The 17,287-nt window shown below is 47.6% G+C and overlaps 1 protein-coding gene across 3 annotated transcripts in view; it reads right to left on the bottom strand.

The window, feature by feature from the left end:
* The window catches only part of Grhl2 (grainyhead like transcription factor 2), a 117,621-nt gene that overhangs the window by 51,498 nt on the left and 48,836 nt on the right, over positions 1-17,287 (bottom strand). For all 3 annotated transcript variants that reach the window (XM_040730416.1, XM_040730417.1, XM_040730418.1), the window contains exons 6-7: positions 15,989-16,145; positions 11,656-11,767 (exon numbers count right to left, since the gene is read on the bottom strand). In XM_040730416.1, the coding sequence (XP_040586350.1) occupies positions 11,656-11,767; positions 15,989-16,145 (269 nt within the window). The remainder of the gene's footprint in view (positions 1-11,655; positions 11,768-15,988; positions 16,146-17,287) is intronic.

The following is a 17,287-nucleotide window of genomic DNA, read 5'->3' as shown; positions in this document are numbered from 1 at the left end:
ATGACTTCAAAACAATGGTAGTGAAATAACATACACATGAGCCTATATATACACCAAGGCTTACAACTACACACCTAACCAACTTGGCTAGACTAAACTTTTCTAATTAGTCTACATGACTCAGAGAGTTTCAGCTTTAACTATCCCGTGGCTGGCCCACAACTTTAATGAGTGAACTAAACAGAAGCCTGGCACTTTCTGGGAGTTTTCTGAGTGCATAAAAATACAAATTGTGCTTTGGTGATAATTTATACTTCTGCATGTGAACAGTTCATTGTTTATTCGAGTTTATCGGTCTCTGTTTTATCACTTGATGTCCTGGGGCTTTATGGGGCAGAAGTGGACACCCAGAGACTTCTCAAACATGGGGCTAGGAGCCACTGCCTCAGACGGTAAATGAGCCTGGATCTACTAGAACAGGTACTCTGTTCCCTCTCGTCCTAACTCTAACCTCTTTCCACACCACACCAAACAGCTCCAGAAATAGTGGACTGGGGTTAAACCAACTAATTTGTAAAAGAAAATAGAACCAGTTTTCCCAAACTATGATACTTTATATCATTGCTAAGAATCTCAAGAATTAAGGTCCTCTGAAACATCCCATTGTGGTTCTCGAAAACCCATCACAGTGGCTAGCTAGCGTCACTTGGCACAAGAGCAGCAAATCCACACAGAGAAATGACCTTCCGATCACCACACGGTCAGTCTTCCCACGGATAGCCACCGAATCGTCACTAGATCGAAGGAGGCCAATTCCTTCAGGGATTAGAGAGATCTTAACGTTAGCTTCCTCCTGCAGCATCCCAAGTCCTCCATGCTGCCGGTCACATGTACCAGACTAGCTTGCAGAAGCGGGAGATCCGTCTGTCCCATGAGGGGAAGGAGGAGCGTGGTTAGGGATCAGCACGTCTAAGCACATGGATGTCTCTGCTTGCTTTGACTGACTTTCTAGCAGTGTCATGGGATCTTGACATCATTTCAAGACTGAAATTCTATTCTTTTCTATGTACTTCTGGTAAAGGTAGGTTTGTCCTAAAGGGGGGGAAACGGTTACTATAGTACTGATTTTACCTTAGAAACAGTGACCCCAGTACCCAGGTGTCATGGCCTTGGAAAGTGAGATGACTTGTCTAAGCTGGTCCCCCCCCATTCATATGGAGGTCACTTTGAACACATGCACCATGATCAGTCACGACAATCACTTATTCTGGAGACCTACAAATGGCACTATACATGGAGAAGCTGTCGTGGGGCAAACAACTCAGTGCCCAGAAAACCAGGGGCAAGAGGGGGAAGGGAAGGGAGGGAATAGAGCCTTTTATAGACATAAACAAGGGAGTGTGTGTGTGTGTGTGTCTGTGCCTGTGCATGTGTGTCTGTGCCTGTGCATGTATGTGTGTGTCTGTGCCTGTGCATATATGTGTGTCTTTGTATCTCTCTGTGTGTATGCCTGTGTATATGTATGTCTGTATGTGCTTCTGTGTCTGTATGTATCTGTGTGTGTCTATATATGTCTATGTGTGGATGCCTGTGTGTGTATGTCTGTGTCTATGCCTGTGTGTGTGTATGTCTGTGTCTATGTCTGTGTGTCTGTGTCTGTGTGTATGTCTCTGTGTGTGTCTGCGTCTGTGTGTATGTTTGTGTGTATGTGTGTGACTGTGTGTGTCTGTGTCTGCATGTGTGTGTCTCTGTGTATGTGTCTGTGTGTATTTATGTGTGTGTGCCTCTGTGTGTGTGTGTGTGTGTGTGTGCATGTGTGTGACTCTCATCATCTGGCAGAGCCTCTGTTTAGGGAGCAGCTCCACCCTCTCATTAAAACGGGGGGGGAATGGGAGGGGGCGTGTCTTCCAGAATCCACTGCTCTCAGTCCTGGAACATTCCTTCTAATTAGACACTCATGCTCGAATATTCCTGAGAAAAGAAAAGCTGTTTATCAAAGGAGGCTCATTAAACAGTAAAGTCCTGGGCCTGGAAAGACAAACTTCCTAAGAACAGAAAGGAAAATGGCTGCAGAGTTCCAGCATTGAATTCCCAAATCTGGCCTCTGGGGTTCTGTTTGCCTTTAAACCATTTCCTATTTTTTTGATCCAGTAAAACTAATATTTTCTAGCTAGATTTAAAAGGAGAGTCTCCCCTTGTTTATTAGTGTGCATTATGTTTCTACGGTAACAAAAAACAAACAAACAAACCCTACTGTGTAATAAGAGGGCAGCTAATACAAGAAATCTCACTACTGGACTGGAGGACAGTTCAGTCAGTCAAATGCTTGCACTGGCAGCATGAGGTCCCAAATTCAGTTCCCCAGAACCCAGGCAATCCTGTAGTAGGGAGACAGGAGCAGGCAGATTCCTGGAGCTCCCATTGAACTAGCCAAGTCTACTGGTTCCAGCTCCTGGCCAAAGAGCAAGGCTGTCTCAAAAAAACAAGTTGGTCAACGCCTGAGGACTGACAGCCAAGGCTTTCCCGTGTTCATTCTCTCTGTGTCTCTCCCTGTCTGTCTGTCTCTCTTTTTATCTCTCCCTCCCTTTCTTGTCTCCCTCCACACACACAGAAAAATGACACCAAAATGGGTTCATAAGGAGATATGTGCACCCAACCACACTTCCATGTTAACTGGACGAGGGCATTTGTGCTTAGCAAAACTGCCCTAGATACTCACAAGTGCCCAAAACACCTGTCCAGCTCCTCAACACAGGCTGAACACCCACTATGCTCAATATTCTGTACCAGGGGCTGGGTACATAAAGGTTCAGAAGAAAAGTCTCTTGCGCATTAAATAATCGGGTGATCAGGTGTTCGGGCAGAAGGAAACTGACAGCCACCTGCCTAGAGCGAGTGCGCTAAACCCTGACCCAGGGAGAAGCAGCTTACTCTACAGAGAAACTCAGGGCTGGGGACCAGGTCTCAAGTGAGCGGTCTTGCAGGTGCAGGAGGGAGGCTGTGCCACCGGAAGAGGAGCCGTGGGGAACCAGGAAGATGAGAGTAAGGGGAGAAAGGCAGAGAAGGTGAAAATATCCCTACAGACACAGAGCACCGAACACTTTTCAGACAAGACATTATGCTGGATTGGGACACGGCATGAGTGCATTGGGATCTGGACGAGGGAGAGAGGTCGGGAGCTGGGGATGGGAAAAGAGCCCCGACCTGTGTAGCGGCTCACCTTGACCCCTTCATAGAGGGAGCCCAGGGCCGCTCACAACAGGGAGAAAATTAAGTGTCCCCGGGGTGCTAAAATTCACATTGAGACACGCGTGCAATAAACAGAAACCCAAGTGGGCCTGTTATTACCAAACGTATTTTCTGGCTGCGTGAATATGAAGCTCTTGCATTGTATGATTTCTTAAGTAACTAGCCTTCTGCCGGTCGTTGGTGGCACACGCCTTTAATCCCAGCACTCGGGAGGCAGAGGCAGGCGGATCACTGTGAGTTTGAGGCCGGGCTGGACAGATAGCCTCTGAAACAATACAGAGAAACCCTGTCTCGTAAAAACAAACAAACAAACAAAAGTAACTAGCCTTCACCTGTCGTCACACATTTCCCAACCGACGCTGAAGATGAAAAGGAGTTGTCAACAACCGCAGCTTCAGGGCCCGCCCTCCGAAGCAGAGCCTGGCCTATCTCACCCTCTGAAGCAAGAAAACCATGGGGATCTGGAAGGTTCCCGGCACACACCCCACACGCCCCCTCACACCTGGTTCTGAAGGAAACGGGGCACCTGGTTTCCTCTCTGGCTCCGCCATGGGGGCCTCTTCTCTTGCCAGACTTCGAGGGCCGTTTTCTAAGCTGGGGGGTGGGGGGATCTCAAGGTTTTGTCTTTACTTCACTATCAAGTTTAATTTTTAAGTATGTTTCGAAGTATGGAAGCAGCCTTAAAAAATGTCCTAAAATGAACTTTCTTGATTGGTTGCTAAGGAGAGCAGCCTATACTTTCCACATAGCGGAAGGGAGGGAGTCTTTTTTCAAAAATATTTTTTACTTTTATTTTAAATTAAAAACAATCTTAGTTTACATACCAATCCCAATTCCCTCTTCCTCCTGTTCTCCCATTCCCCCCCATCATCTCCCCATCCACTCCTCAGGGAGGGTAAGGCCTCCCATGGGGGATCATCAAAGTCTGTCACATCATTTGGAGCAGGACCTAGACTCTCCCCCGTGTATCTAGGCTGAGAGAAAATCCCTCCATGGGGAACGGGCTCCCAAAGCCCATTCGTGCACTAGGGATAAATACTGGTTCCACTGCCAGAGGCCCCATAGACTGCCCACGTTCAGGGGGTCTGGATCAGTACTATGCAGGTTCCCCAGACGTCAGTCGGGTGGGGTCTGTGAGCTCCCATTTGCTCAGGTCAGCTGTCTCTGTGGGTTTTCCCAGCCTGGTCTTGACCCCTTTGCTCATCACTCCTCCCTCTCTACAAGTGGATTCCAGGAGTTTAGCTCAGTGCCCAGCTGTGGGTGTCTGCTTCTGCTTCCATCAGCTACTGGATAAAGGCTCAAGGATGGCATTTAAGGTGGTCATCAATCTCATTATAGGGGAAGGGCATTTAAGGTAGCCTCTCCACTGTCACTCAGATTCTTAGTTGGGGTTATCCTCGTGGATTCCTGGGAATTTCCCTAGTGCCAGCTTCTCGTTAAGCCCATAATGGATCCCTCTCTCAAGGTACAGCTTTCCCTGCTCTCCTTCTCTGTTCTTCCCCCAACTCAACCTTCCTGATCCCTCATGTTCTCCTCCCCCTCTCCTCCCCTCCTCTTTCTCCTAACTCCCTCTCCCCTCCCCCATGCTCCCGATTTACTCAGGAGATCTTGTCCCTTTCCCCTTTTTAGGAGTCCATGTATGTCTCTCTTAGGGTCCTCCTTGTGTCCTAGCTTCTCTGGGGTTGTGGATTATTGACTGGTTATCAGCCTTCGAAGGCAGTTTTCAAAGCTGGGGGAGGGGGTTATCCTTTGCTCTATGTCTAATATCCATTTATGAGTGAGTACACACAATGTTTTTCTTTCTGTTTGGGTTACCTCACTCAGTATGGCTTCTTCTAGTCCCATCCATGGCCAAAAGGCACTTAAGGAATTGCTCAACATCCTTAGCCATCAGGGAAATGCAAATCCAAACAACTCTGAGATACGGTCTCTCACCTGTCAGAATGGCTAAAAGCAAAAACACCAATGACAATTTATGCTGGAGAGAATGTGGAGAAAGGGGAACACTCCTCCATTGCTGGTGGGAGTGCCAACTTGTTCAGCCACTTTAGAAGCCAGGATGGAGATTCCTAAGGAAAATGGGAATCAGTCTACCTCAAGATCCAGCAATTCCACTCTTAGGCACATTCATAGCACAAGGACAACTGTTCAACCACATTCGTAGCAGCATTATTTGTAATAGCCAGAATCTGGAAGCAACCTAGATGCCCCCCAACCGAAGAACGGATAGAGAAAATGTGGTACATTTACACAATGCAGTACCGCTCAGCAGTAAAGAACAATGACATCTTGAAATCCACAGGCGAATGGATGGAACTCGAGGAAGGGAGTCTTATCGTCTGAGATAGCCCTGAGCTAAGCTAAGAGGAGTGGCCATCTCCTCAGGGGCTCATCTCATCTCCTTTGGCTACAAAATCCACCTTCGCTGACCAGCTGGTCTACAAAGCGAGTTCTAGGATAGGCTCCAAAGCTACATAGAAACTCTTTTTCAAAAATAAATACAATCAATAAAAAAGAAAACCCTGCAAAGAGGCATACCAACACAGCACTGCAGTGCCAGAATCCTCCAGAAAAAAAAAAAAAACCAAGAAAAAGATCTAATTTGAATACAATTCTGATTTGCATAATGTCTAGCACCGAAGCTCCAACCTCAATAATTCACAATGGACATTGGGACTCCTGGCCTTGAGAACCTTCTAGAAGACTTCATTTGATCCTCAGACAGAATTACACTTTACTTAATGTTTTCACGCAACGGCAGCTGAGTGTACATGCAATGCCTTCCTTCATGCGAAACTGTTACAATGGGACTCAGTTTTAGAATGGTTTTTAAGCCATTTGTATTGGGACACACACTCACATCCACAAATCCTATAATGGCATGCTAATAACTGAAAATCAAATGTATAATTACAGGATTACTGCTAACCCTACACCTAGTAAACCCCGAGGCAGGAAATAATGACTTCGAAAGAACAATGTCAAAATTCCAAATTTCGGAGGTTGAACGAGAACCATAAAATGTTGTCTGTCCATTGGCACTGCAAGGTACGGATGCTTCCCCACACATCAAAACACTGCTTCTCCCACTGGGAACACGCCCCAAACTGAGATGTGCGACTTGTACTAGGAGCTTTGCTATAGGATCCAGCTGCCACACACAAAGCACTTAATGTAAATTAGGGTCCGCCCCTCCCAAAACAAAACAAACAAACAAAAAACTGAGATGTGCATTATTTTGGACCATCAGAGCTACAACACGGTGAGAGAACCCTTCAGAACTGTGTCTGGGAGAAGTCCCGTGTGGGTGTGCTACAAGCTTGCCATGTGGCAGTATTTATGGTGCCAATGAGTGGGGGGGCTGTCATCTCATTTGCTTTCCCTGTCTGAAAGGTAACAGGACAACAGCCAATCAGAGCTGCAGGCATTCGCTGATTATGGAGTTCGCAAGTTCACTTTAATTTCAGACTCATGAGACATTTCCAGGATTTCTCCAGGGATCACACTTAGAAAACTTGTATCTCTGTCATGCAAATGAGCCCCGGGAAGCTGGCAACATTTTACGGTTCTCATTCAACCTCCGAATTTTGGAATTTGGCATTGTTGTTTCCCAGTCATTATTTCCTGTGGGCAGTCTGAACACAGTACCTGGTCTACCCCTCCCCCACGACCTGGCCACGCAGCTTCTCTTGCCTCCGCTGTCCCTAGAAGTAGGGGGCAGTCACTACCCAGTGGGCAAAGCTGTGTTGCCCGTTCACGGCCCCCTTCTCCTTCATCCCCACATCCAATCAGCTATCAGGGGGATGGCATTTGTCTCCCGTTTCCAAATTTCTGGTCCCTTCCCGCACGCTGGCTCAGAATCCACTCTCCTGTTACAGTCCTGACAGACATCAGAAATGTTTATCCAAAGCCTCCAAAGTCAAGTGCTACAACTCACGACGGAGAAAGATCTTGTGTCCCAAGATTCTGTTTGCCCCTTATTTCGTGCTTCTATGAGCTCTCTCTGTGTGTCTCATAGGATGCATGAGAGAGCTTGAGTCTCTCCTATCTATTCTGTGTAGCCCCTGGTGGTCTGTAGACCAGGCTAGCCTCAGACTCACAGACTCTACTGCCTTTGTCACCCAAGTGCTGGGATGAAAGGTGTGCACCACCACCTCCTAGCTCTCTTATCTTTCTTTCTTTTTTTCGAGACAGGGTTTCTCTGTATTGCTTTAGAGGCTGTCCTGGAACTCTTTATGTAGACCAGGCTGGCCTGGAACTCACAGAGATCCGCCTGCCTCTGCCTCCCGAGTGCTGGGATTAAAGGTATGCACCACCAACGCCTGGCTGCTCTCTTATCTTTCTTAATAGGGCTATAAAATAGTTTTCCATTATCAATTTTTTTTTAATCTTGACCATCTAGGCAGGTGCCCTTTTCCAGGCTTACAGCATCTTCTGGTTCCTTTTTAACTCATCCAGCCTTGACATCCCTTCAGAAACATCCACCCGGAGAAACCATCCTTTTGACATTTCGGTTGTCCATCTTCTTGCCTCTAGGTGCTGGTAATGTGAAGGTAGGGCCCTTTCCTTAGCCACATTTCAATCACAGGGCTGAAAAAGGCCCGGCCAACAGAAGGTGTTCAGTAAATACCAGCTGAATAAATGAAGGCATGCATTTCCTCAAGCTGGCGTGGAAAAAAAAAGGACTCATCACTGACTCAATGTCTGAACATAAAGAGGCCTTTAAACTCAAAGACAATCAAACGACATATATCATTTAAATGGTTTTTCCATGTGGGAGGCATAATTGACACGGGCACGCTTCCTGAGCGGCAGAACGTAAACTTATTTACAGCCCAGAATAATTGCCATTATCAAGGCGCCCAGCTGGCAAGAAAGAGCTTGTGTGACCTGGAGAACTTTGTGTGTTCATTTGTTTGACTGCTATGGGAGTCAGAGCTCGTGGGCTCAACACTTCTCGCCCTGGCCCCAAACAGTTTATGAAGCCAATGCACAAGAACCACACACTTGACCTGGCTTTCAGATACTCCGGAGCCACACAACAGTCCCAGTCAGACGGCAGAATGTCCTCAGGGTTGCAAGGCAAGGACAGGAGCAGCAGACCATCAGAGTGACAGTAATGGCGCTCCGGAAGCGTGTGACCAGAGCCAAAAGCCAGCCAAGCCCTGAGATACAGCACAGGACCCACGGAGACAGGGGAGCAGCCACCGACCAGCATGGGCTTTCATCCACCAAACTCACCGCGTGTGGGCTAGGATGGAGTTCCTGCCCCTGATGCCTAATGTCTCAGCTTTAAGGTCACATGGTGACTGGTTTGAGGATGAATTTTTATTTGTTTGTTTGTTTGTTTTACACCCTGACCTGAAACCTCTCCTCCCAAGGACGAGTCTTTTAAGTTCGTGTAGAGGGATTGAGAAAGCTTGGGGCATAGGAGATGGTGCCCAGCGAGTTAGCTGTTACCAAGGCACAGTTCGTCCCTTCACACCGACCCTCTGCCGGTATGAGAGTGTCATGCACACGCTACCTGCTCACTCACTCACTCACCACTCACTCACTCATTCATTCATTCATTCACTCATCCATCCAGTGCTTACTGAACGGTCACTATGTCTCTGCTCTCATGGAGTTTACCTTCTAGAAAAAAGAGGAAACGGTAAGGAAACAAACATGTGAATAGATGACTTGCTGACGAGTGTGTTGGCGAGAAATGAAGGCAATGGAGACAGAGGATGATGAGACTGAACAGTGACAGGGAACAAGCTGGCGGAGTGTTCATGCCAAGGGCACCCTGGGAGTGGGGGGCGGTAAAAGACCCAGTGTTCATGCCAAGGGCACCCTGGGCACGTGTGTGTGTGGGGGGGTGACCGAGTGTTTTTACAAACAACAGCCTCAGTAGGGGCGGTGGGGAGTGGGGGTGACTGAGTGTTCACCCACAGAGCACCCTGGGTGGGGGTGAGTAGTGTGCACTCGGGGGAACACAGGCCTAAGCTAAGCTGGTAGTCTCCTTCCCTCTGTGCTGGCTTGGGTTCCTTTCTTTCTCATGGAACCACAGATCGGACTCCTGTACAATGAACTGCAGTAAAAGAGACTTTGTCTTAGCTTCTTATTCCAGCTTGAAGGCCACTGCCTGGAAGGTTCAGATGAACTTAATAACCAGACACTTGTGGAAATTTGGAAACTGTCTTGTTGTTGTTAGATAGATTTACTTATTTATTTTGTGTGTATGAATTTCTGAGTCTTTTGCCTGCATGTATGTATGTGCACCACACGCGTACCTGGTGCATGCGGAGGACAGAAGGGGCATTGGATCTGCTGGAACTGGGCTTGCAAACGCTTGCAAGCAATCCTGCAGGTGCTGGGAATTGAACCTAGGTCCTCTGCAAGAGCAGGGCTTAAGCAAAAGCTGAACCACTGAGCCAGGGCACGTGGCTTTGAGTCTTAGCTTTGATGTCCAGCTACATAGTTTCTCCCTGAGCCATTTTCAGGCTGAAGTTAGAGTCCGTGGGAGATTAAAGATTAAGTTCTGGAAGCATAGGAGGAGAGGGCAGTCCCACTTCCCATGAAGCTTCATCTCAAAGATGAAGTGTGTGTGTGTGTGTGTGTGTGTGTGTGTGTGTGTGTGTGTGTGTACACCATGCATGAGCATGAGCATGCATGTGCACACGCACTCTGCATTCACACATGTTTGTGGGGCTCTCTGGGGGAAAAAAGGCTGAAGGCAACAGGAGGTAATAAGGAAGAGATGTATCTGAGGGTCTAGAAAGGCGGGAAAATTATCTAAGTCCCTGAAAACCTAACAGTGTCAAGTTGAACCGACAGGCATGCCAGCAAGGCGCCTTTATTGCTTGCCTTATTTGAACTGAGCCCATATTTCTATTTAATTGCTCCTCTCATTTTCTTGGGCAATAATTATAAGACTAACTTTTCAAATAAAATAAAATTGCCCCTCTGCGCTACACAGGCAGTTATGGAACAGGTTAGGGCAAGTTTCCCCCCAGTCCTTTGTCCCAGAGCCCTGGATGGGATTAGGAAGACAGTTCTTGTCTTGGCGTTTGTTCTGACTGAGGACAACTCACCTGTCACGGTAGACCCTTCTCCCTGCCTCCGTTTCCTGGGCGTCTCTCTCCATCCACCCAAGCCCTCTGCATGTGGGGGTGAGGGAAATGAGGAATGGGAGTAGCTTAAGCATTCTACAGGGTACAATAAGACTTGGTTTCAAAATGACCTCTGGTGACTCTAACCTAGTCACTCACTAATCTCTGCCATTGGTCCAGGGAGCTACCAAGGGTGTCCTGATAAGAAAACTACAAAAGCCCTTGCTCCGTTGTATAAGAAATGAAAGCAAATGTCCTCTTACTGACTTAATGCTTTGTGATGCCCGCTGAAAATCTGCCTCCTGCCTACACTCCCTGGGAACACAGGCTTCGTCTAAAGAAGGGGTCATGACCGTAAATAGGAGAAAAGGTATTTTTTATGTGCATAATAGCGTTGCTAAACCCAGGTATTACTTTCCAGAAGTTTCTGTGAATTTTGAAATCTACTTCCCCATTTCTCCTCCTCTTTTCTGGCTCTAGGAGGCTGATCTGCACAAATTGCACCTCTCGAGGCCCTGTGGCCCCCGGCCTTGGGTTCGATCTAGCCAGCGAGGACCCCAGACGGGGAGCTCAGAAGCAGGCAGGCCCGGGCACTTCTCCAGGTTGGCACTGAACCAGTGGCTGGCAGCCTTTCCTCTGGGGCTCCGCCTCTCGGTGGAAAACGACTTCCTCTGTGGTCCCAGCTCCCCCGGGGTGGCTCCCTTTGATTCCCCAGCCCCTCAGATAATATCTGGATTACCTCCCTTCATCCTTCCCACCCTTGGCAAGGAATACTTGACTGCTTCGCACGGCATCTGCCTTTCTGTTTGGACCCTGGTAGACGGTCTCTAGAGAGCCGATGTGGCATTAGGAGTATGCAATAGGAGCCCCAGTGGTGCCATCGGTTAGCGCACGGTACTTATACAGGAGTATACAATAAACCCGGTAGGCTCAATTCTTCTTGACTGGCAGGCAAGGTGTCTCAGACAGATCTTTTCCTGACCACCTACCTACCTCTTGAGGTATGTATATGTGGGAATGAAGACAATAGGTCCCTATAGAGTCTTGAGCTTCATGGTCCTGATTTTATCAAGTAGAAGGAGACAAGGGTTTTTATCTGACCTGCTCAACACCTGCTTGGCTCAAACACAGGGCATGGAAATGTTTTTTGAAACTCAGCACGGTTGTTGCGAACGCAATACTGGTATATAAGATCTGATGGAAGGGAAGTGCTTTGTTCTCTGATTTCAGTCTCGTCTGTGCACTAACCGTGTCATCACGGGTTAGCATGCCCAAGGCAGTGCCTGGCAGGGCAAAGTGCTGCGGCCAACTGTCCTGGGCTCTGGTTGGCAGCCCGCCAGCGTGCCAGCGCCTGGAGAGCCAGGCAACTCACCAATGTCGAGGACCCTCTGCTTGGCCGTGTGCTGCCGTGAATGCCAGTATTTCCAGTATTTCAGCTGCTCGTCTCGGTTCTTGTCTTCACTGAAGACCACCATCACCACACTCTGCGGGAGAGGACAGCGGCCATTACCCTCTGTTCAGCATCCCACGGCCTCACAGTTTCCACGTCTGGCAACTCTACCACCGGTGTGTTTCTAGAATGTACCTTTCATTTCCTTAAAGTACAGAGAGGGCCAGGCATGGCGGGTGGGGCTCTGGTCTTTAAATCCCAGCACTTGGGAGGCAGAGGCAGGCAGATTGCTGAGTTTGAGGCCAGCCTGGTCTACAGAGTGAGTTCTATGACAGCAAGGGCTGAACAGAGAAACCCTATCTCAAATAAAGAGGAGGAGGAGGAAAAGGAGGAGGAGGAGGAGAAGAAGAAGAGGAGGAGGAGGAGGAAGAGGAGAGGAAGATGAGGAGGAGGAGAAGAAGAGGAGGAGGAGAAGGAGAAGATGAGGAGGAGGAGGAGAAGAAGAAGAAGAGGAGGAGGAGGAGAGGAAGATGAGGAGGAGGAGAAGAGGAGGAGGAGAGGAAGAAGATGAGGAGGAGGAGAAGAAGAAGAAGAAGAGGAGGAGGAGAGGAAGATGAGGAGGAGGAGAAGAAGAGGAGGAGGAGGAGGAGAAGAAGAGGAGGAGGAGGAGGAGGAGAGGAAGATGAGGAGGAGGAGAAGAAGAGGAGGAGGAGAGGAAGAAGATGAGGAGGAGGAGGAGAAGAAGAAGAGGAGGAGGAGGAGGAGGAGGAGGAGAGGAAGATGAGGAGGAGGAGAAGAAGAGGAGGAGGAGAGGAAGAAGAAGATGAGGAGGAGGAGAAGAAGAAGAAGAAGAAGAAGAAGAAGAGGAAGAGGAAGAGGAAGAGGAAGAGGAAGAGGAAGAGGAGGAGGAGAGGAAGATGAGGAGGAGGAGAAGAGGAGGAGGAGAGGAAGAAGAAGAGGAGGAGGAGGAGGAGAAGAAGAAGAAGAAGAAGAAGAAGAAGAAGAAGAAGAAGAAGAAGAAGAAGAAGAAGAAGAAGAAGAAGAAGAAGAAGAAGAAGAAGAAGAAGAAGAAGAGGAAGAGGAAGAGGAAGAGGAAGAGGAAGAGGAAGAGGAGGAGGAGAGGAAGATGAGGAGGAGGAGAAGAAGAGGAGGAGGAGAGGAAGAAGATGAGGAGGAGGAGGAGGAGAAGAAGAAGAAGAAGAAGAAGAGGAGGAGGAGGAGGAGGAAGAGGAGGACATCTAGAGAATAGGGGCAAGCAGATGGCTCAGTGAGTTAAGGTGTTTGATGCCAAGACTAATGACTTGAATTAGACCTCAGAGACCCACAGGGTGGAAGAATAGATTCAACTCCCAATTTATCCTCTGATGGGCAATCGGGTGTGCATGTACACACACACACACACAACCTAGAAACAGCAAGGAGAAACAGAATCCTTTATCCTTCTTACCACATCATCATAAACAATCAGACGAAGCAATCTGACACATTTGTTATTTTGTGTCGTTAACTAGAACACCAAAACACATTTGATTTGCACTGGGAATAAAAATGGTCTGAAACCTCTGTCTTAAATGGAGTTGGGGCCATTTGTAAAGAAGCAGGCATCCATCTCTCGCCTAGGGAATGCCTCATGCTGGAGAGAAGCAAGTAATGAGGGGATTACACGGGAAATACAGAAATGCTCGGAGACAAGCTCATATTGATAAAGAGATCTAAAGCCTTGGATAATTTATAACCCCAAAGTACAAGGGCAGCCATACACCTCAATAAAACACGGCTATTCTTTACATGAGCTAGAGAAACTAATTCTATTTCACAGAAATAAGACTCCAAACCTCACCTCAGTCCTCAGTTACAAACAGCTCTGATTAAACTAAATGTATACATATCCAATGTCATTTATGGAATGCAGACAGCAATGCATGCCCCTGCCACAGCCTCTGAAGTAATGGAATTCCAGGTATGAACTACCAAACCTGGTTCAGATCACATTTTCAGTCAAAATGGAACAAAAGGAGATAAAAATTTCCATATTAATCAGGTTGTTTTGCGGGGGGAGGAGGGTTTTTTGGGGGTTTTGTGTTGTTGATTTTTTGAGACAGGGTTTCTTTGTGTAACAGCCCTGCCTATCCTAGAACTCACATTATAGACCAGGCTAGGAACGAACTTGAAATTTCAGAGATCCTCCTGCCTCTGCCTCCCTAGTGCTGGGATTAACGGCGCGTGCCAAAACCCAGCATATAATTTCCATATCCCAAGGAAGTGAACTGTGAGGAAGGTCCAAACTGTTATCCTATCCTTAGATGGCTGCCATCTTTGCAGAGATACACATAAGATACTGTGTATCTCTTGCACATATGACTAAACTCTTGCCTGAGATTTAAGATCTTTTAAAAGAAAAACAAATGTATCCCAGGTTGTCTTCCCAGATACCCATGTCTGGATGGAGACCCCTGGGAGAAACGTCTCTGCTTTTCATCCCTTCGGGAAGCTCTGTGGAGCCGTTTCTAGTTGTCGTTGGCTTTCTTGGTGGTGCAGAGGATGGAGCCAAAGCTTCACACAGACTAGGACTAGACAACCCCAGCACAAGGCAACACCCTTATGCTTAGAAGAGCTACAGTCTGGAAGCTGGCGCCTACGCCTGGGGCCCGCCCACCTTAGCTGCTTAGCTTCTGAAAGCCAGATTTCCTTATGTCAATATTACAATAGTACAATGTTGGAGGTTGCTGTATACTCTTTGGCTCTTTTGAGGGGATCCACCACCCAGCTCCCAAATATATCACACAGGAGTCTTATTACTTAGCTTGGCTTGTTCCTAGCCAGCTTTTCTTATCTTAAATTAACCCATCTACGTTTTCCCTCTGGGCTTTTATTTATTTATTTATTTATTTATTTATTTATTTATTTATTACTTTTGCATATCTTACCCTCTTTTTTTTGTTTGTTTTGGTTTTGTTTCTTGAGACAGGGTTTCTCTGTGTAGCTTTGCAGACCAGGCTAAACTCAAACTCACAGAAATCCGCCTGCCTCTGCCTCTACTGGGATTAAAGGCGTGTGCCACCAACGCCACCGCCTCCACCACCTGACTGTATATCTTTCTTTCCTTCTTACTCTGTGGCTGGCTGGGTGGCTGGGTGGCTGGGTGGCTGGGTGGTTAGCCCCTGAAGTCCTCCTCTCCTTGTTCTCTCATTGCTCCTCCTTTTTCTCATTTCTCCTTCTGTTTCTTCCTCTCTGCCCGCCAGCCCAGCCTAGACTTTCTCCGGCCTCACTATTGGCCATCCAGCTCTTTGTTAGACCATCAGGTGTTTTAGACAAAGAATCACAGCTTCACAGAGTTAAACAAATACAGCATAAACAAAAGTTACACGCCTTAAAATAATGTTCTACCACATTACAATGGAGTTTTATCATTATCACTATTATTACTATTGGTCATGGCTAGTTTTAATAAGCTATTGGATATGTAAGGCCTAGCACCATGGTTCTGGCCATAGGGTTGGAACACGATAATGCTCTGGGCAACTTTTGACCTCCAATGGGCTCACCGTGCGTGAGAACCTGGCAGGCACATGGTGGGGGCATTGTGTCCTAGACGTGCTATGGTTTCCTGCTTCTCAACCTGAAAAGCTGAGTAGGACACGGCTGTGGACAGAATACGGTGGGCGGGTGGAGACCACAGACACAGCAGCACGAGGCTGTTTGTAAGAGACCAGGAAAATCTATTCTGCAACAGAAACTCAGTCCGACAGCAACAAGCCAGGAAAGTCCTCCAGTCCTTTCCCAAGCCTGCAGCAACTTCCCTCCCCTCCCTGTTGGCAGTGGTGGGCATTCCAGGGACTGGCAGTCTCCCAAAGCAGACAGTGAGGACTCCAGTGTCGTTGCCCACAAATGACATTAATACTTAGGAATCTGAAATCCATCCAAGCTACTACTGGTGGGAATTGGAGCTCATCTTGTGAATCCTGGGTAAGCTGGGGACAGCAGAAGGCTCTGGAAGGGTTGTAAACGGACCCATCAAACTATCCTGATTTACAGATCGACTGAAACCAACTACACACGCTACAAGCCACGAATGAGGTAAGAGGAATTCCTTGGATACAGGAAGAAAGCATGTTCAACCAAGTTGCTCCCCTGAGGTTTATCGGTTACTGATTAAAATGATAAACTGGGAGCCAATAGGTTCTCCTGCACCGAACTTTGTGAGTCATTTATTTTGAGATTTTTTTTCCCCCAGAGCCATTCCATGAGGATGTGAGGGAGTAACTCCACCCCGCTGGTCGCCCTGTCCTTTTATTTTGAGGAATGTGGTTCATACCCTGACTTTGCTGATGGGGTGTCGGAAGCATTTGTTGTCTCCGGTCTCACTGAGGGTTATGGCATAGAACTGTCCTTTGTTGAGGTAGGTCATGGGGCCTTCGCCCTGCTTCTGGCGGAGGGATTTGGTGGCTTCCAGGGTGTACTGAAATGTCCCACTGCGAAGAGAAAACAGAGCAGCCAGCTTACCCACATGTACATTCCTACCCCCCCCCAACAGCTTTACATCGGCAGGATTTTGTACGAACATTCACAAATATTTACCCCACCTTACAGACAAAATACAGAATGCAGCAGCAACAGTGAGTCCAGACCAAGGGTCAATGCCGTGCAATACACACAGCATTTTTAACAATGGCCCATAAACCAGATGGTTTAAGTGGGGGAGAAAGTCCAGGATGTGCTGGGCAAGCAAAAGCCAGGGAACCGTGAGCGGATCCTGGGACGTTCAGCTCAAGCACACGTCAAGTATCGGTGCTTCCGACAGCCTCCAAAACAATACAGAGAAACCCTGTCTCGTAAAAAACCAAAAAAAAAAAAAAAAGTATCGGTGCTTCTCCTCAGTTCATGGGTTTGCCCAGTTTTCTTTGTATCTATCCACAACTTACCTGACAATATTTCACAGTATGAAAGCCCCAAATCCAAACATTCACCACTGAGCATCATATGCCTCTCATTTTGGTTTTTTGTGGGTTTTTTTTCCATGAAGGGAATCGAACCAGTGACCTCACAAGCTCCAGGCTAGCCCTGAGCCACTTCCTCGGCCCTTTTGTGTTTCGTTTGGGAACGGGTCTTGCTGTGGGTTAGGCTGCCCTAGAACTTGGCTTCCATGGTCTGCCTCGCCCTCCTGAGCAGTTGGCCTCAAGGGCGTGCGCCACAAAAACTGGCCTGTTTCTTGTGTACAGACCTGCAGAAGGTTCCGCGATGAGGCGACTCAAATCGAGCTGCCAGGTGACGGCCTGTGACAACTGGTTTCCCGCCTGCTTTTGCACATAAAAGTTTTATTGGGACAGTAGTGTCTGATGTTTACTGTCGAACTTGTTGGAGACAGAGCTACAGGTCTCTGCTCAGGATGTCTCTGATATTTTTTTAAGATACGGTCTATAAAACAGAAACGTTGATTTTCCTGAACCCTGAAGACTACATTGATTGTTCAAAATTTGCATAATAGGTGTGAATCGCGTCTTTTTTTTTTTTTTTTTTGTTCTTCCAAAAATGCTTGTTTTGGTTGCACTGTGAGATAAGCCACAAGGGGCCCGTTAACATACTCTACCTTGTGACTCACAAGTCCCTCTCCACT

The sequence above is a fragment of the Mesocricetus auratus genome, unplaced genomic scaffold (assembly GCF_017639785.1).
Source record: "Mesocricetus auratus isolate SY011 unplaced genomic scaffold, BCM_Maur_2.0 Super-Scaffold_100023, whole genome shotgun sequence".
Classification (NCBI taxonomy): Eukaryota; Metazoa; Chordata; class Mammalia; order Rodentia; family Cricetidae; genus Mesocricetus; species Mesocricetus auratus.
The sequence above is the reverse complement of the archived record's forward strand: the minus strand, read 5'-3'. Positions and strand labels throughout refer to the sequence as shown.